The sequence below is a fragment of the Oncorhynchus mykiss genome, chromosome 2, assembly GCF_057628025.1.
Source record: "Oncorhynchus mykiss isolate SJ-2025 chromosome 2, ASM5762802v1, whole genome shotgun sequence".
In the NCBI taxonomy this organism is placed as follows: Eukaryota; Metazoa; Chordata; class Actinopteri; order Salmoniformes; family Salmonidae; genus Oncorhynchus; species Oncorhynchus mykiss.
The window spans coordinates 57,686,372-57,706,978 of record NC_143023.1 but is presented as its reverse complement, the minus strand read 5'-3'; the positions used below and the strand labels follow the sequence as shown (position 1 = coordinate 57,706,978).

The window sequence follows — 20,607 nt, the reverse complement described above, 5'->3', positions numbered from 1 at the left end:
GGCACAACCCAAGAGGGGGGGGGGGGGGGCGCCAACCCAGACAGGAAGACCACATCAGTGTGAACGGCATGAAAGAGCACCAGTAAGCCAGTGACTCAGCCCCTGTAATAGGGTTAGAGGCAGAGAATCCCAGTGGAAAGAGGGGAACCGGCCAGGCAGAGACAGCAAGGGTGGTTCGTTGCTCCAGAGCCTTTCCATTCACCTTCACACTCCTGGGCCAGACTACACTCAATCATATGAACCACTGAAGAGATGAGTCTTCAGTAAAGACTTAAAGGTTGAGACCGAGTTTGCGTCTCTAACATGGGTAGGCAGACCATTCCATAAAAATGGAGCTCTATAGGAGAAAGCCCTGCCTCCAGCTGTTTGCTTCGAAATTCTAGGGACAATTAGGAGGCCTGCGTCTTGTGACCGTAGCGTACGTGTAGGTATGTACGGCAGGACCAAATCAGAGAGATAGGTAGGAGCAAGCCCATGTAATGCTTTGTAGGTTAGCAGTAAAATCTTGAAATCAGCCCTTGCCTTGACAGGAAGCCAGTATAGGGAGGCTAGCACTGGAGTAATATGATCACATTTTTTGGTTCTAGTCAGGATTCTAGCAGCCGTATTTAGCACTAACTGAAGTTTATTTAGTGATTTATCCGGGTAGCCGGAAAGTAGAGCATTGCAGTAGTCTAACCTAGAAGTAACAAAAGCATGGATTAATTCATCTGCATCCTAAAAACGTTTTTAACTTGGCAAGTCAGTTAAGTCCTATGGGGCTCCCAATTGCGGCCGGTTGTGATACAGCCTGGAATTGAACCACGCCTCTAGCACTGAGATGCAGTGCCTTAGAACGTTGCGCCACACGGGTGCCCCATTAGAGCTGCAGAGACAACAAATTAGGAACAATAGCTCTCTCTCTGCACTTTGTTCCATACTCGTCAAACGTCACGACACGTCATCAGAAGTGTCCACTTAATTTGAGGGCTGAGGTTAGGAAATTATTCATAAATATTATCCTGCCAACCACTATATGAAGAAGTTTAAGGAAAACATCAACTCAAATTGCTCCTTTTGTAATGACCACCCAGAAACAGTTGTGCATCTTTTTTTGGCATTGTATGCATGTAAGAAAACTGGCAAGACATCAGTAGGTTTATAATTGAACACATTTATGAAGATTTTACACTATTGTGGAGAGATGTACTGTTTGGATTCTTTACATACAATAGAAATAAGCGGAATCATTTTATGTAATTCATTTCATTATTCTTTTGGCCAAATTTCATATACACAAATGTAAATTTACAAACAGAAAACCACATTTTCTTCCCTACAAAAATAAATTGAACTGTATTTTAAGACGGTTAAATGCTCTACTAACAAAAAAGCTGTTAGAATTGTAAGTATATGCATGTCCCTTAAGGTCCTTGTGTAATTGTAATGTGATATTGTACCCCCTAGCTCGATTGTCTATTGTTTGTAATCTATGTATGCTTGTGTTCCCTCATGTGCTTTATGTATTGATTTGTTATTAATAAAAAATACAAAAAAAACACACACAAAAAAAAAAAAGGGCTGAGGGAGGAAGGAATGATTTTAAGTGTTTGGAATGCAGCCATGGTCACTTGCGGGGTTGATATGACTCACAATTCAATGAAAGCTGTAGTCTCTGGTGGCCGCGAAGTGTCAAATTTCATTTACAAGGCTGCATTTTCGGCATGTCAGGAAAAGTATAGCTTGCTAAAAAATATATTTATATATATACATACATATGTTGATTTTAGCATTGGCTTTGTCTCGTAGTGAGGAGCCTATAAAACGTTGATAGATTCATAAACATTTTTTTCGCAAATCTGACATTTATTTTGAAATAAATTACCAAACCATAAAAATTGCTACCGAGCTACGGGTAACTGTAGCTAGCTACCTCACAGGAGTACGTTAGCTTACTAGGTACCTTTTAATAACCTTAGGTTGGTTGTTTTAAAACTCAACTTCAAGATTTCCAGCAAAGGTTGCCTCTCCGATCATCACTCTCCCTCGCTTGGGCAAGGGACATTGAAGGTACTGTACACTGGGATGTGACGATTTAAAACGTCATTCAAGGGCTGAGGGGTTAGGGCCGAGGGCTGTCTATTTTGAGTTTGAAACGCAGCCAAAGTATATTGAAAGCAGGTGCTTCCACACAGATGTGGTTCCTTTGTTAATTAGGTAAGAATTGTGTTGCTTTCCTCCAATAAAGTTACAGACACTTGTAGTGTGGTGGCCCAAACACCCAAATTATACACATATGTATTACAAGTCTATTTAAATATGTTTAATTAAGGTCAACATGATGGAATAACCAACAAGAGACCATGTTTCAGACAGGTAAGGAAAGGCTACCTATTGTATAGCTAGCTATGTTTCCTCTTCAACTGCCCCAGAGAACATCATTAGTGACCAACCTCCTAGTAACTTTAATCTCAGAATAATCACCATCGTTGTCTAATTCCCATACTGCTCCTACTCTAATCTGATTCTAAGGATTTGTTCCTAGATTGGGTTTATCTGTGTCAGTTTAGTGGGATAATTTCCTCCCTTCTGGGTTGTTTTCCCTTCCAGGCCGACGGGCCGCACCCCTGGGGTGGAGGACTCTCCCCTGCCCCCTATCACCGAGCGCCTGGCGCACCTGTGTGCCTCCAGAGAGCTGCTGGAGTTCTACAGGGGGAAAGTCGTCCAGTTTGATGGAGAACATGAGGATCTGTTGGAGAAGTACAGGTGCACTACAGAGGACCAGGTAAATGGTGTTCTATACTGAACAAAAAATTAACGATCATGCTTGTTTAATCAGCTACTTGATATGTCACACCTGTCAGGTGGCTGGATTATCTTGGCGAAGGAGAATTGCTCACTAACAGTGATGTAAACAAATTTGTGCACAATTTAATAGAATTATGCTTCAGGGATGTTTTATTTCAGTTCATGAAACATTGGACCAAGACTTTCCATGTTTATATTTTTGTTCTGTGTAATTCCAGCCCGTTCACGCAGAGAGAAGACAAAAAAGCTTTTTGTTTGCTTTGGGCTTTAATCCCCCCCTGTCTCTCCCTGCCCTCCAATAGAAGCTGTAGTGGGAGGTGGGGGTCTCTGAATTGCAGAAGGCTCTGATAGAGAAGGAACAGGCACTGCGCCTGTACTCGGAGAACAACATACTCAAGATCAGGTGAGCTCTCATTTGATTCACAATTACACTTAACAATTGCAATTGACATATTCAGCTTTATTTGAGACTTTTTCAAAAATAATGTTTTTCTATTGTCTTTGTTTGCAGAGAGCAGGAGGACAGCAAGAGGATCCAGCACTTGTTAGCCCTGGTGGGGCCAGACATTGGGGAGGTCAGTCTCCAGGATCTATTCTACCCCATTGTCTTGTGTCACATTACATGACTTCGGACAGGGAGAGATATCTAGTTGTCCACTTGAAAGACTGTTGTCTGTCTGCTGTAGGTTACCATAGCCCAGAAGAAACTAGAGCCCAGGATTCTGGATCATCGGAAGACCACAAAATCAAGAACTGGATGTTGAAAATATACCTCAAGTCACACATTTTTTATGTTATGCGGTTGTAGAAGGTTTTTAGGTGAAAATCATTCTAGATGGCATTTGGTTAAAATGTTCTCAAACTACCTAGCTGAGTTACACTATTTTGCTTACTTAAGATAAAACGAAGCCCAAGGCGGGGAGCTACTAAAGTCTCATTAAGTAGGATTACAGCGGGCTCTTAGAACACTTGCTGTAAGTTGAATTGGTGTAATGTGCCTACCTGTGGAGGTGCTGCCGGCTCAGATGGAGGAGCAGACAGGTCTGTCCAAAAAGAAGGTGGAGTCTCTGCTGGAGGACAGGAGGATCCACGTGGAGGAGGGACAGGTCCAGCACCAGATAGACCAGGACCCCATCACTGACAAGTATGTATGTTCACTATCTACTATACTCTACCACATGCCACTTTTGCCTCATATTCCTCATACTTTACCCCCACACACCGCTAAATGACAAGTGGTATTACATGCCACTAGGGCTTCAGAATTCTGTGAACTGTCAATAAATTCCATGGTTTTCCAGAAATGATTGTTGAATGATTCTGGATTTCCTCCTGATTCCGGGAATCAAATCAAATTCGATTTGTCACATGCGCCAAATACAACAGGTATAGATAGACCTTACAGTGAAGTGCTTACAAGCCCTTGACCAACAATGCCGTTAAGAAAATAATACAAAAAAAGTACAAATAATTAAAGAGCAGCAGTAAAATGATAATAGGGAGGCTATGTACAGGGGGTACCGGTACAGAGTCAACGTGCGGGGTCAAGGGTTAGTTGGGGTAATTGAGATATGTACATGTGGGTAGGGTTAGTGACTCTGCATAGGTGATAACAGAATAGCAGCAGTGTAAAAGTGTGGGGGGGGCAGGCAATGAAAATAGTCTGGGTAGCCATTTAACTAGCTGTTCAGGAGCTAGACTTGGTGTTCCAGTACCGCTTGCCGTGCGGTAGAAGAGAGAACAGTCTGACTAGGGTAGCTGGAATCTTTGACAAATATTTTTTTTTTGGGGGGGGGCAACTTGCCATACCAGGCAGTGATGCAACCAGTCAGGATGCTCTCTGGTGTAGCTGTACAACCTTTTAAGAATCTGAGGACCCATGCCGAATCTTTTCAGTCTCCTGAGTGGAAATAGGTTTTGGCATGCCCTCTTCACAACTGTCTTGGTGTGCTTGGACCATGTTAGTCAGTTGGTGATGTGGACACAAAAGAACTTGAAGCGCTCAACCTGCTCCACTACAGCCCTGTCGATGAGAATGGGGGTGTGCTCGGTCTTCCTTTACCTGTAGTCCACAATCATCTCCTTTTGTCTTGATCACGTTGAGGGAGAGGTTGTTGTCCTGGCACCACACAGACTGGTCTCTGAACTCCCTATTGGCTGTCTTGTCAGTGATCACTTGTCACCGGTAAACTTAATAATGGTGTTGTAGTCGTGCCTGGCCATGCAGTTTTGAGTGAACAGGGAGTACAGGAGGGAACTGAGCATGCACCCCTGAGGGGCCCCCGTGTTGTGGATCAGCATGGCAGCTGTTACCTACCCTTACCAGCTGGGGGCGGCCCGTCAGGAAGTCCAGTTACAGAGGGAGGTGTTTAGTCCCAGGGTCCTTAGCTTAGTGATGAGCTTTTAAGGGCACTATGGTGTTAAATGCTGAGCTGTAGTCAATGAATAGCATTCTCGCATAGGTATTCCTGTTGTCCATGTGTGAAAGGGCAGTGTGACGTGCAATAGAGATTACATGATCAGTTGGGGCGGTATGCAAATTGGAGTGGGTCCAGGGTTTCTGGAATAAGGGTGTTGATGGCCATGACCAGCCTTTCAAAGCACTTCATGGCTACAGATGTGAGTGCTATGGGTCGGTAGTCATTTAGGCAGGCTACCTTAGTGTTCTTGGGCACAGGGACTACGGTGGTCTGCTTGAAACATGTTGGTATTACAGACTCGGTCAGGGAGAAGTTGAAAATGTCAGTGAAGACACTTGCCAGTTGGTCAGTACATGTTCGGAGTACACGTCCTGGTAATCCATCTGGCCCTGCGGCCTTATGAATGTTGACCTGTTTTAAAGGTCTTACTCACATCGGCTGCGGAGAGCATGGTCACACAGTCGTCCGGAACAGCTGATGCGCTCATGCATGTTTCAGTGTTATTTGCCTCGACGCAAGCATAGAAGTAATTTAGCTTGCCTGGAATGCTCGTGTTACTGGGCAGCTCTCGGCTGTGCTTCCCTTTGTAGTCTATAGTTCGCAAGCCCTGCCACATCCGAGTGTCAGAGCCGGTGTACTACGATTAGATCTTAGTCCTGTGACGCTTTGCCTGTTTGATAATTCATCGGCGGGCATAGCGGGATTTCTTATAAGCTTCTGGTTTGGAGTCCTTCTCCTTGAAAGCGGCAGCTCTACCTTTTACCTCAGTGCAGATGTTGCCTGTAATCCATGGCTTCTGGTTGAGATATGTACGTACAGTCACTGTGGGGACAACGTCCTCGATGCACTTATTGATGAAGCCAGTGACTGATGTGGTGTACTCCTCAATGCCATCGGAAGAATCCCGGAACATCTTTCAGTCTGTGCTAGCAAAACAGTCCTGTAGCTTAGCATCTGCTTCATCTGACCACTTTTTTTTTTATTGACCAAGTCACTGGTGCTTCCTGCTTTAATTTTAGCTTATAAGCAGGAATCAGGAGAATACAATTAAGTTCAAATTTGCCAAATGGAGGGAGAGTTTTGTACGCGTAAAGGTGGTCTAGAGTTTATTTATTTATTTCCCCCCCCCCCCCTGGTTGCACATGTAACATTCTGGTAGAAATTAGGTAAAGCGGATTTAAGTTTCACTGCATTAAAGTCCCCAGCCACTGTGTGCCTCAACCAGGATTTTGGGGGAAAACGGGTAAGTTATTGAAAGTTACAGGAATTTTGCAACCCTACATGCTACTATCCAGCCTTTATCATTTTCTTACTCTGTTCCTTCTCCCTCAGGCTGGAGGGGAACCAGAACTTGACGGATGAGAGCTCCAGGGACTTCCTAAAGCTGAAGTTTGAGACGCAGGCCCGCGAGATGGTGGAGAAGGACCGGCTGCTGCGGGAGCTGGACACGAACCAGGACCGACTGAGGGAGGCCAGAGACAGCCACGGGAGGGAGCAGCCACGATCCAGAGGACCCAGCAGCGTGGCCCAGCCTGACACCCAGCACGTCCAAAGAGAAGAGCTCTGGGTGGGTAGTGGTGCACACGCTTCAGATCAGGGGTCTTACAACATCGGGATCATACTCATCAAATCAAACTTTATTTGTCACGTGTGCTGAATACAACAGGTGTAACCTTACAGTTAAATGCTTAGTTACAGGCTCTAACCAATAGTGCAAAAAAGGGCACACAATGCAAATAGTCCGGGTAGCCATTTGATTACCTGTTCAGGAGTCTTATGACTTGGGGGTAAAAACTGTTGAGAATCACCATTAGCGGTGATTGGGGATCATCATTAGCCAAGGCAGCAGCTACTCTTCCTGGGGTCCAAACACATTAAGGCACTTGCATATAAGATAGGTGTGTTGGTATACCTTGTGTTTATGTTGTATTTGTGTGCAAGTTTACGCCACTGTGTTTTGCCTACCTTTGTGTGTAGGACCGGTCTGACAAGATGGCAAAGCGTCTTCAGATGATGACCCAGCGGTACGAGGCCCTGAAGAAGAGGGCAGCCATGGAGGTGGAGGGCTTCAAGAGCGACATCAAACATCTCCAACAGAAACTTAAAGATGTGGAGAAACAGCTCTTCAAGGTGAGCATGGGACAAATGTTGTACGCCTGTGTTACCTGTTGTGTGTGTGTGTGTGTGTGTTAAAGGTGACCCTGAACGTGGGTCCTGACCATCCTACACGAGGTGCGTCAGACCAACGTTCGGACCAGGAAGGTCCAGGGGGAGCTGAAGGCCAAGATCTACGGGCTGGAGAAAGACCTCCACTACAGCTGAGATACAGCACAGACTGGCCCACTGGAGACCTGGGTACCATTCAGTAGGTGCCAGACTTGGAAATATAAAAATTGATCATTGTTATTGAAATTGCAACCTTTTTAAAAACCTATTTAATGTCTACTGATCGCAACCCTGTATTCCCCTTTGACATTGTTTCCCTGTTTGAATTTCTGACACCTAATATGAGACGCATTCTACAATGTCTCACAAATCAGTTTGTCAGGTTTTAGGCCAAGAAGACCTGGGTGTATATGGTCATTGGCAGACAAGTTGTGTACGACATTAATCTCATTTTACATTGATACTCTAATCAAATACAAACACAACAACTTGAACATTGTGCATAGGTCATGCACATGCATCCTAGACGCACTTGTTTTCTACTACTGATTTGTCTATTGTGTGTTGCTGTGAAAAAACTAGTGGTTTTATTTTTATCAATAAAGATGTATCATTAATTAACTGGTCGTTGTAATAACTAGATATAAAAATGCACAATTGCGTGGGCTAGTTACATAAATGTTTGGGATCCGTTTCTGTTCAGAGGAAACAATCAAAATCTGTAAATGTAAAATATTGTTTAGGAAAAAGAGCCCATTGACTCAAATTGACGTAGACCTCATCCCGCCCATAAAGTAGGTATGCTGTCTTTGGTCCTTCCACCATAGAGCAGCTGGACCCCAGGATGATGCCAGCGCGATGAATCTGGCAAGTGTCTCGACCACAGTGCTTAAGAAATACAACTTCCTTGCATTGAAGATTGTGTCTAAGGTCACTGTCCACCCGGAGGGTCAACCTGGCTGGGGAGTCTAAAGTAAAATAAATAAATAAATTGGCTTCGTTTAAACACAGGCAAGAGTTTCCTTCCATATTTTTCTACCAGTCTAGGTGCCTATCCTTTAAATCCAAGTGACATTAGGTTTGGTTTCAATTATAACTCAATCTTATGTCCTGGCTATGGTGTTGAATAGAGTCCTCTAGTGGCCAAAAGACTGTTAGCTTGGGCGATGCCATTGAGGACTTGGGTGAAGCTTCCAACTTCATTGGCTGATCTCTCCTGATGACCTGGTTGACCTGATTACCAGTTTGGTGTCTGGACAGCCAGGTCATCAGGAGGGATCAGCCAATGAATTTTACTTGTGAAGAAGTAAAATGGACTATTTGAAGATGGCGATGTCCTCAATGGTGCAGCCCATGCTCACAGACACCATCTTTGATTTGATTAGGATCCCCATTAGCCGACGCCAATAGTGACAGCTCGTCTTACTGGGGTCCGACACACAACGAAAAAGATTTTACCATTTACATCCATTTAAAAACGTGTGCATACATGTCAGTACATACACAGAAGTAGGTCACATGTGGGAGAGGCATTGTGCTGTGAAGTGCTGCTTAATTTTTTTATTATTTTAAAGACCCCTGGTCTGGTGGAGTAAGTGTGTGTCAGTACTGTGCGTAAGTTGAATATGCAAACAATTTGGAATTTCCAACACGTTTCTTATAAAAATAAGAAGTGACGCAGTCAGCCAAGAGTCTGGCATGCATAATATTAATATTAGCCCTCTGATTACAGTGACGAGCAAGACGTGCCACTCTGTTCCGGGCCAGTTGCAGCTTAACTAGGTATTTTTTTGCAGCGCTTGACCATATGACTGGACAATAATCAAGATAAAATAAAACTATAGCCGGCAGGACTTGCTTTGTAGAGTGTGGTATCAAAAAAGCAGAGCATCTCTTTAGCACGGATACACACAATATTTACAACCATTGAATCTATATGTTTTAACCATGAGTTTACAATCTAAGGCAACTCCAAGTAATTTAGTCTCCTCAACTTGTTCATTATTACACAGATACAGAGATTATGTCTACCCAAGTCTATGGTCCGGGTCTATCACCTTATGTATTACTGCCCCCTAGTGGAAAGAAGTGACATCCCAAAATAAACTAGGTTTACAACACATACAGTGCCTTCAGAAAGTATTTACACCCCTCGACTTTTTCCACATTTTGTTGTGTTACAGCCTGAATTTAAAATAGATTAAATGGAAATGTGTCACTGGCTTACACACAATAGCCCATAATGCCAAAATTGAATTGTTATTAGACATTTTTGCAAATGAATAAAAACATTCAAAGCTGAAATGTCTTGAGTCAATAAGTATTCAATGCCTTTGTTATGGCAAGCCTAAATAAGTTTCAGGAGTAGACATCTGCTTAACAAGTCACATAATACATTGCATGGACTGACTCTGTGTGCAATAATAGTATTTAACATGATTTTTGAATGACTACCTCCACTCTGTACCCCGCACATACAGTAGAATAATCTGTAAAGTCCCTCAGTGGAGCAGTGAATTTCAAACACAGATTCAACCACAAAGACCAGGGAGGTTTTCCAATGCCTCACAAATAAGGGACCTAGATGGGTAAACAAATAAAAAAGCACACATTGAATATCCCTTTGAGCATGGTGAAGTTATTAATTACACTTTGGATGATGTATCAATATACCCAGTCACTACAAAGATACAGGTGTCCTTTCTAACTCAGTTGCCGGAGAGGAAGGAAACCACTCGGGGATTTCACCATTAGGTCAATGGTGACGTTAAAACAGTTACAGAGTTCAATGCCTGTGATAGGGGAAAAATGAGGATGGATCAACAACATTGTAGTTACTCCACAATAGTAATCTAAATGTCAGAGTGAAAACAGAGTGAAAAGAAAGAAGCCTGTATAGAATACAAATATTCCAAAACATGCATCCTGTTTGCAACAAGTAAAACCGCAAAAAATGTGGCAAAGAAACACATTTTATGTCCTGAATACAAAGTGTTATGTTTGGCGCAAACTCAACACATCACTGAGTTCCACTCTTCATGCATTGTTGGTGGCTGCATCATGTTGAGTAATGGTGACATGACGCTTGTCATCGGCAAGGAGTAGGGAGTTAAAGGGAGTTAAAATAAACGGAATAGAGCTAATCACAGGCAAAATCCTAGAGGAAAACCTGCTTCAGTCTGCTTTCCAACAGACACTGGGAGGCAAATTCACCTTTCAGCAGGACAATAACCTAAAAGACAAGGCCAAATTTACACGAGTTGCTTACCAAGAAGACATTTAATGTTCTTTAGTGGCCTAATTACAGTTTTGACTTAAATTGGCTTCAAATCTATGGCAAGACTTGAAAATGCCTGTCTATGAATGATCAACAAACCACTTGACAGAGCTTGAATATTTTTTTTTTAAGAATAATGTACAAATATTGTACAATCCAGGTGTGCAAAACTTAGACTTATCCAGAAAGAATCACAGATGTAGTCACTGCCAATGGAAATTCTAACATGTACTCAGGGGTGTGAATACTTATGTAAATTAGATATTTCTGTATTTCATTTTCAATAAATTTGCTAAAATGTTTAAAAACATGTTTTCACTTTGTCATTATGGGGTATTGTGTGTAGATGGTTGAGAAAAAACAAATATTTAATCCATTTTGAATTCAGGCTGTAACACAACAAAATGTGCAATAGGTCAAGGGGTACGAATAATATCTGAAGGAACTGTTAATGGCTTTCCACGCATAGGCTACTTTCTGTCCCTAAAACTAAAACTGAAACTAAATAATATAAAAACTGAGTATAAATGTTTTTATCAAACTGAAAATAAATAAAACTAGAAAATCAAGTCTGAAAACTGAAACTAAACTAAACTGATTATTATTATTTAATATGTAAAAACAAACAGAAATAAAAACTCACATTCAACCACAAAACTATAATAACCTTGATGTCACCTTCACACTTGCCTATCAATACTTAGCCACAGTCCCTGCCAAGGCTGTGCACTAAAATGACCAATGCCCACTGGCTGAAACTTGAAAGAGCTGGGTGGGTGTAGTTTGATAATGATTGACAGGGACAGAGCATAGAGCATGTAGTAGACACCACCACGATACTGTATGCACTGTGTGTACCTTGGCTTGGACAAGCCCCTCTACTCACACAGAATGGACTGTTTGAGTTGTGTGACTGGTCAGGTCATTATCAATGCAGACTAATTCCACTACCTACTGCACCTTAATGATGGAATCGACATTAGGGGAAACGGTGTTTGTTGTTTGAAGTATCTTCTTTGATGTTGTGTTATCCCAAATGGACATGGCAGTTTCACCAGCTTTAACGGCCTACCACAAAGAAAAGAAGGGTGGTCTGGCATGAAGGCCTACAGATATAAAGCCTACAGATATAAGGTCTACAGATTATACATATTTTCTGAATGTTAAAACAACCCTTTTACACAAAAATGAGTGGCATATTAGACAAAGGCAATCTGAAACATGTTGCAATCTTGTTGCTAGCAAGTAGCAACTAACGTCAGATAGCATAGCTAGCTAGCTAGCAATGTTTATCCCAAAGTCAGCCAGCTATAACTTTAGCTTGCTATTAACTTGAAATCAATTAGCTAATCAAATGTACAGTTGAAATCGGAAGTTTACATACACTTAAGTTGGAGTCATTAAATCTTGTTTTTCAACCACTCCACAAATTTCTTTGTGCATGCCACAAGTAATTTTTCCAACAATTGTTTAAAGACAGATTATTTAATTGATAATTCAGTGTGTCACAATTCCAGCGGGTCAGAAGATTACATACTAAATTGACTGTGCTTTTAAGCAGCTTGGAAAATTCCCAAAAATGATGTCATGGCTTTAGAAGCTTCTGATAGGCTATTGACATCATTTGAGTCAATTGGAGGTGTACCTGTGGCTGTATTTCAAGGCCTACCTTCAAACTCAGTACCTCTTTGCTTGACATCATGGAAAAATCAAAAGAAATCAGCCAAGACCTCAGAATAAAAATTGTAGACCTCCACAAGTCTGGTTCACCCTTGGGAGCAATTTCCAAATTCCTGAAGGTACCACGTTCATCTGTACAAACAATAGTACGCAAGTACATACACCATGGGACCATGCAGCCGTCATACCACTCAGGAAGGAGACGCGTTCTGTCTCTTAGAAATGAACGTACTTCGGTGCAAAAAGTGCAAATCAATTCCAGAACAACAAAGGACCTTGTGAAGATGCTGGAGGAAACAGGTACAAAAGTATCTATATCCACAGTAAAACGAGTCCTATATCGACATAACCTGAAAGGCCACTCAGCAAGGAAGAAGCCACTGCTCCAAAACCGCCATAAAAAAGCCAGACTACGGTTTGCAACTGTACATGGGGACAAAGATTGTACTTTTTGGAGAAATGTCCACTGGTCTGATGAAACAAAAATAGAACTGTTTGGCCATGATGACAATTGTTATGTTTGGAGGTAAAGGGGGAGGATTGCAAGCCAAAGAACACCATCCCAACCATGAAGCACGGGGGTTGCAGCATCATGTTGTGGGGTGCTTTGCTGCAGGAGGAACTGGTGCACTTCACAAAATGGATGGCATCATGAAGGAGGAAAATTGTGTGGATATATTGAAGCAACATCTCAAGACATCAGTCATGAAGTTAAAGCTTTGTCGCAAATGGGTCTTCCAAATGAACAATGACCCCAAGCATACCTCCAAAGTTGTGGCAAAATGGCTTAAGGACAACAAAGTCAAGGTATTGGAGTGGCCATCACAATCCTCAATCCTATAGAGCATTTGTGTGCAGAACTGAAAAGCATGTGTGAGCAAGGAGGCCTTCAAACCTGACTCAGTTACACCAGCTCTGTCAGGAGGAATGGGCCAAAATTCAGCCAACTTATTGTGGGAAGATGGTGGAAGGTTGCCTGAAATGTTTGACCCAAGTTAAACAATTTAAAGGCAATGCTATCAAATACTAATTGAGTGTATGTAAACTTCTTACCCACTGGGAATGTGATGAAAGAAATAAAAGCTGGAATTAATCATTCTCTCTAATATTATTCTGACATTTCACATTCTTAAAATAAAGTGGTGATCCTAACTGACCTAAGACAGGGAATTTTCACTATGAATTAATGTCAGGAATTGTGAAAAACTAACTTGAAATGTATTTGGCTAAGGTGTATGTAAACTTCCGACTTCAACTGTATGTTTTAGTCATACCACAGAGTATATAAACCCAGAGGCGCAATATCTTGAGAATTCCGGGAACGCTTGCGAAACAGAACAAGCACATCAGGACGAGGTTTGGGGTTTGAGAAGTCAATTAGTGAAGTGAAAACTTCTTCCTTAGTTACTTATTTTCTCTAAATCTAAAGGAACAAACTACAATCGAGCCAATGTCTTAAGTTATTACTCCAACCTCGTGAAAACTGACAGGTTTTATTTATTATTATTTTTTTACCCCCTTTATCTCCCCAATTTCGCGATTACGATCTTGTCTCATCGCTGCAACTCCCCAACGGGCTCGGGAGAGTCGAAGGTCAAGTCATGCGCCCTCCAAAACATGGCCCAAAGCCAGCTGCACCAATGTGTTGGAGGAAACACCATTCGACTGACGACCGAAGTCAGCCTGCAGTCGAAACTGAGACCTTTTCATTAGAGTTAATAACAACTTTATAGCGAATAAGTGACTTTGATTTGAAGGCCTGCATATGCGCAGTTAGGCGCTTTTCCGCATGAGCTTAGCTAGCCAAAGTCACCCTGACATCGCCTACAAGTGTGATCGGGAATTTCTATTAGAGAAGCAGTTTCTGCCTATCTTCATACTGTATTGTCTTTGGTTATACATTTACTAGTTAGCTAATTACAGGCTAAACATTACCCCACTGAAGGTATTAATTTTCCTTCTTGGATGTCCTCTGTTTACATAGTACAATGTGAATCACTCATGTATTCTATCTACTACTGCTGTAGCATGTTTCCTCCCTGCTCCCTCATTATGGCAATGCGTGTAGTAACCTAAACATTAATAGATCACAGTCTGGCCCACAAAGATCAGACGACAGCAAGTATGACCAACAAAACCTAAATAGATACGAATCATGTTTCATCAAGTCAAGAAGAAATGTCTAATGCAACATTTACTAATGTAAATAAAGAAAACAGAGCATGTACAAAATTAACTTTATTTTAGAGGGTGATATAAGGCATGAAGCAAATGTGGAATGACTTTGTGAAATGTGAAGGTTTAGACCCGCTGAAGATGTAGAGTGAAGGTATCTTTTAACCCTCTCTGTACCCAGGTGCAGTGGAACAATGATCTTTCAGCCTCAGAGCAGCATGACTGGTTCTGATTCTGGATAGGTGTGTAACGTTCGTCGTAGGTGGAAGAAGAGGAGGACCAATGCGCAGCGTGGTAAGTGTCCATATTCTTTAATAAAGTAATTGAACACTGAAACAATAAATAAAACGACAAACGAACAGTCCTGAATGGTGCTGGAAAAACACTAAACAGAAAAGAATCACTCAGGAGTGAAAACAGGCTACCTAAGTATGGTTCTCAATCAGGGACAACGATTGACAGCTGCCTCTGATTGAGAACCATACCAGCCAAACACAGAAATCCCAAATTATAGAAAAAAGAACATAGACTGCCCACCCCAACTCACGCCCTGACCATACTAAAACAAAGACAAAACAAAGGAACTAAGGTCAGAACGTGACAGTACCATAAAACCTGAACCTATAGGGGAGGGTCTGGGTGGACGTCTGTCCGTGGTGGTCGCTCTGGCGCGGGACGTGGACCCCACTCCACCATAGTCTTTGTCCGCCTCTTAACCCGCCTCCGTGGCCTCTTTAGAGCGGCGACCCTCGCCGCCGACCTCGGACTGGGGACCCTAGCAACGGGTTTCCGAATGGACGGGAGATTCTGGCAGCACCAGACAGGCGGGAGACTCCAGGAGCTCCGGAGTGAAGGGCGATTCCGGCAGCACCGGAGTAACGGACTGCTCTGGCAGCTCCTGACTGACAGGCGGCTCTGGCAGCTCAGGACAGACTGGAGACTCTGGCAGCTCAGGACAGACGGGAGACTCTGGCAGCTCAGGACAGACGGGAGACTCTGGCAGCTCAGGACAGACGGGAGACTCTGGCAGCTCAGGACAGACGGGAGACTCTGGCAGCTCAGGACAGACGGGAGACTCTGGCAGCTCAGGACAGACGGGAGACTCTGGCAGCTCAGGACAGACGGGAGACTCTGGCAGCTCAGGACAGACGGGAGACTCTGACGGGAGCACCTGTAGGGAGAAGACGGAGAGACAGCCTGGTGCGGGGGGCTGCCACCGGAGTGTTGGTGTGTGGAGGAGGCACCGGATAGACCGGACCGTGGAGGTGCACTTGAGGTCTCATGCACCGAGCCTGCCCAACCCTACCTGGCTGGATGCTCCCCGTAGCCAGGCCAGTGCGGCGAGGTGGAATCGACCGCACTGGGCTGTGCTGGTGAACCGGGGACACCATGCGCAGGGCTGGTGCCATGTACCCCGGCCCAAGGAGACGCACTGGAGACCAGATGCGCTGAACCGGCTTCATGGCACCTGGCTCGATGCCCACTCTTGACGGCATAACACGGTGCCTGCCCGGTCCACTTCTCTCCACGGTAAGCACGGGGAGTTGGCTCAGGTCTCCTACATGACTTAGCCACACTCCCCGTGTGCCTCCCCCCAATAAATTTTTGGGGCTGCCTCTCGGGCTTCCTTGATCGCCGTAACAACTCCATTCTCCGGTAGCCCTCCTCGCACTGTTCCAGAGAATCCCAGGAGGGCTCCGGCACTCTCCCTGGGTCGACCGACCACCTTTCTATCTCGTCCCATGTTGTCACCTCCTCCAGATAGCGCTGCTCCTTACCACGCTGCTTGATCCTTTGGTGGTGGGTGATTCTGTAACGTTCGTCGTAGGTGGAAGAAGAGGAGGACCAATGCGCAGCGTGGTAAGGGTCCATATTCTTTAATAGTAAAGTAATTGAACACTGAAACAATAAATAAATCGACAAACAGTCCTGAATGGTGCTGGAAAAACACTGAACAGAAAATAATCACCCACAACTCAAGGGTGAAAACAGGCTACCTAAATATGGTTCTCAATCAAGGACAATGATTGACAGCTGCCTCTGATTGAGAACCATACCAGGCCAAACACAGACATCTCAAATCATAGAAAAAAGAACATAGACTGCCCACCCCAACTCACGCCCTGACCATACTAAAACAAAGACAAAACAAAGGAACTAAGGTCAGAACGTGACAGTACCATAAAACCTGAACCTATAGGGGAGGGTCTGGGTGGACGTCTGTCCGTGGTGGTCGCTCTGGCGCGGGACGTGGACCCCACTCCACCATAGTCTTTGTCCGCCTCTTAACCCGCCTCCGTGGCCTCTTTAGAGCGGCGACCCTCGCCGCCGACCTCGGACTGGGGACCCTAGCAACGGGTTTCCGAATGGACGGGAGATTCTGGCAGCACCAGACAGGCGGGAGACTCCAGGAGCTCCGGAGTGAAGGGCGATTCCGGCAGCACCGGAGTAACGGACTGCTCTGGCAGCTCCTGACTGACAGGCGGCTCTGGCAGCTCAGGACAGACTGGAGACTCTGGCAGCTCAGGACAGACGGGAGACTCTGGCAGCTCAGGACAGACGGGAGACTCTGGCAGCTCAGGACAGACGGGAGACTCTGGCAGCTCAGGACAGACGGGAGACTCTGGCAGCTCAGGACAGACGGGAGACTCTGGCAGCTCAGGACAGACGGGAGACTCTGGCAGCTCAGGACAGACGGGAGACTCTGGCAGCTCAGGACAGACGGGAGACTCTGACGGGAGCACCTGTAGGGAGAAGACGGAGAGACAGCCTGGTGCGGGGGGCTGCCACCGGAGTGTTGGTGTGTGGAGGAGGCACCGGATAGACCGGACCGTGGAGGTGCACTTGAGGTCTCATGCACCGAGCCTGCCCAACCCTACCTGGCTGGATGCTCCCCGTAGCCAGGCCAGTGCGGCGAGGTGGAATCGACCGCACTGGGCTGTGCTGGTGAACCGGGGACACCATGCGCAGGGCTGGTGCCATGTACCCCGGCCCAAGGAGACGCACTGGAGACCAGATGCGCTGAACCGGCTTCATGGCACCTGGCTCGATGCCCACTCTTGACGGCATAACACGGTGCCTGCCCGGTCCACTTCTCTCCACGGTAAGCACGGGGAGTTGGCTCAGGTCTCCTACATGACTTAGCCACACTCCCCGTGTGCCTCCCCCCAATAAATTTTTGGGGCTGCCTCTCGGGCTTCCTTGATCGCCGTAACAACTCCATTCTCCGGTAGCCCTCCTCGCACTGTTCCAGAGAATCCCAGGAGGGCTCCGGCACTCTCCCTGGGTCGACCGACCACCTTTCTATCTCGTCCCATGTTGTCACCTCCTCCAGATAGCGCTGCTCCTTACCACGCTGCTTGATCCTTTGGTGGTGGGTGATTCTGTAACGTTCGTCGTAGGTGGAAGAAGAGGAGGACCAATGCGCAGCGTGGTAAGGGTCCATATTCTTTAATAGTAAAGTAATTGAACACTGAAACAATAAATAAATCGACAAACAGTCCTGAATGGTGCTGGAAAAACACTGAACAGAAAATAATCACCCACAACTCAAGGGTGAAAACAGGCTACCTAAATATGGTTCTCAATCAAGGACAATGATTGACAGCTGCCTCTGATTGAGAACCATACCAGGCCAAACACAGACATCTCAAATCATAGAAAAAAGAACATAGACTGCCCACCCCAACTCACGCCCTGACCATACTAAAACAAAGACAAAACAAAGGAACTAAGGTCAGAACATGACAAGCTGAACGCCTTTATATAGTGGAAGCACCTTTTTAATATCAACAGTTGTCCAACCATAACATTGGAAATCACTCTGTGAGCTATGAGTTTTTCCAACTTGAGACTAGGGCTGTCATGTCATTTTGTCATCCGGTGATTGTCATGCAAATATCTGCTGGTCTCACGGTAATTGATCGTTAATTAACATAACAATGTTTAGCCTCTCTTGGCTTCCACGCATAGCCTACAAGCCACTGATGCAGACCTTTGGAACGTCTGCATTTCAAAAATCCATTTAATATAGCCTACACCTTCACAATAAATGTTTTGATTTTTAAAACATTCTAAGGTTGAATGATGCGACTAATTATGATTTGAAAAAAGTTGCATGAAAGTCATGAGCTCAGCTTTGTATCTTGCGCAGGATGCACACACTACATCAGTCTCTCATTCACAATTTGACAAGCACTTGATAATATTCTCACTAGGCCTCTAATGTCCCGGCGGCATCCTCCTTGTGTGGCCATCATGTCCCCTAAAAAATCCATGCCTTTTGCGGCCAAAGTGGCCATTGTGTCCTTGGGCTGAATATAATTAATATAATTCCCTTCTCCAGGCTGCCAATCACCGTGCTCTGAAGCACCTCACACTCACATGGCTCTCAGATACCTAAATTATTTTCAGCCAATGCCCTTCATGTGATCGGGTCCTTCTCACAGGCATCTCAGCTCTGAAGTAGGCTAAGAGTGAAGACAGACACATCTGGGACGCAACTGTGCGTGTCCTTCTTGTCGAAGTCCGAGGTGCATATTGAGGATGTTAGAAGAACTGTCCACATGTACTTTTCATCAGCCAACAAGATGAGTAGGCTTGCTGAACAGTTCTAGGTCATTGTACATACCATTTGTAGGCCATGTGGACTTCATCCGCAATGACTCTGACAATTTTGAATCTGTAAAGGACTGAGGCCAAAACATCTTTCCTGGTTTTCTCCAACCAGCTCTCCGGACTTCCGAAGACAAGGTCGCATGCACCCTCCAATATACCGTTCTTGTCTTGCTTCACAACCACCGCTCTGAGAGCCAGGGCTGTTGCCTCGTGGATTAGTCCGTCCACCACAGCCTTTAGCGTGGACACGACTGTCAGAATTGGAAGCTGTTTTCCTAGCTTCTTGAAGACTAGAACTCGCTAGCTGGTTAAATTAGGCTTTTCCCCAAATGCAATTGGCAAGACCATCAATATATCCTCCCCTCGCACAAAGGCTTGAAATGCTTCAAGTTGCGCCTATCTTAATTCAGTCCCTAAATTGGCCGTTACTTTTCAGAATGCTTCACCCCTGAGTTTTCCTCCCCACAGCTTGGCTTGTTTATTTCGCTAGTGGGGAGTAGGAAATTGACGAGGAAATAGCGTGCATATGAGAACCAATCAAAATGTTAGCTCAAATTCTGAGCAAATATTGAATTTTACACGGACTCTTGTCCAGACCAAGTGGGTCACAGCTCTTTGCTGTGTAGTCACGTGGGTCACGTCAGCCAGGCTATCACATTTTAACTCAAGCCCGCTTAACTCTCTTCCTTCCCTCCCGTCTCTCCATCACAGTGATAACCCTATAGCAGACATTTATGGTGCCAACCTCTACAACCACTACTTACAGGCCTGACGCCACTGCAGGGTTCAGATGCAGCTCAAGCGGATCGGTGGGGAGCCCCAGAGCCTGGAGGACAACCACAAAATTATCCGTGACAAAATGGAATGGGTGTCAGGGGTGTACTAGGGGCGAGGACAATACTGTCCTGTCAAGTCTATTCCTGGCCCATACACTGTTCACTTCACTGCCTAGTTAGTTAACAGCCCCTCATGGTCTGGGTCTCAAAGGTTGCCTTTACACAGGCAGCCTAATTCTGATCTTTTGCCCAATAATTGCTCTTTTGACCAGTCAGATCAGATGTTTTGCCAACAATTGGGTAAAAGATCAGAATTGTGCTGCCTGTGTAAACCTAGCCTAACAGCTACTCTTTGGTTAGGACAGAGTCTGAGAGTCCACATAGACCTCTCTGTGACCAACAGATGTCTAAAATACAAGTTAACATATGAAGGAGGCTTCCTCCTTAACCCCCCCACTCTTGTATTGTCTTATACAAGTCTAGAATGTCCGTGCACATTTACCATACGGTTCTGCCATTGAGATTTCCGTAACTTTTCAATTTCTGTTGCGTGTCCTGTTCTAAAGAGTGTAATTATGTCTGTTATGGTAATCATGACTATGTTTTTGGCGACTAAAATTATTCTTAGTTTAATTGAAACAGCCTTAGGGGTGGTTTGATAGGTCAGTGACTTCCAGGATTATTACAGTATAAGAGTCATTTCTTTATG

The 20,607-nt window shown here is 44.7% G+C and overlaps 1 protein-coding gene and 1 pseudogene across 1 annotated transcript; both read left to right on the top strand.

Moving 5' to 3' along the window:
* The first annotated feature begins 2,342 nt into the window (after positions 1-2,342).
* LOC110492469 (coiled-coil domain-containing protein 77) lies at positions 2,343-3,679 on the top strand. The gene is given in 5 exon segments (XM_090215217.1): positions 2,343-2,355; positions 2,577-2,764; positions 3,090-3,190; positions 3,299-3,362; positions 3,474-3,679. Coding segments are annotated over 5 exon segments (444 nt in total). The 3' UTR covers positions 3,552-3,679.
* Positions 3,680-3,779: 100 nt separating this feature from the next.
* On the top strand, positions 3,780-14,790 carry LOC149985160 (coiled-coil domain-containing protein 77-like; annotated as a pseudogene).
* The last annotated feature ends 5,817 nt before the right edge of the window (positions 14,791-20,607 follow it).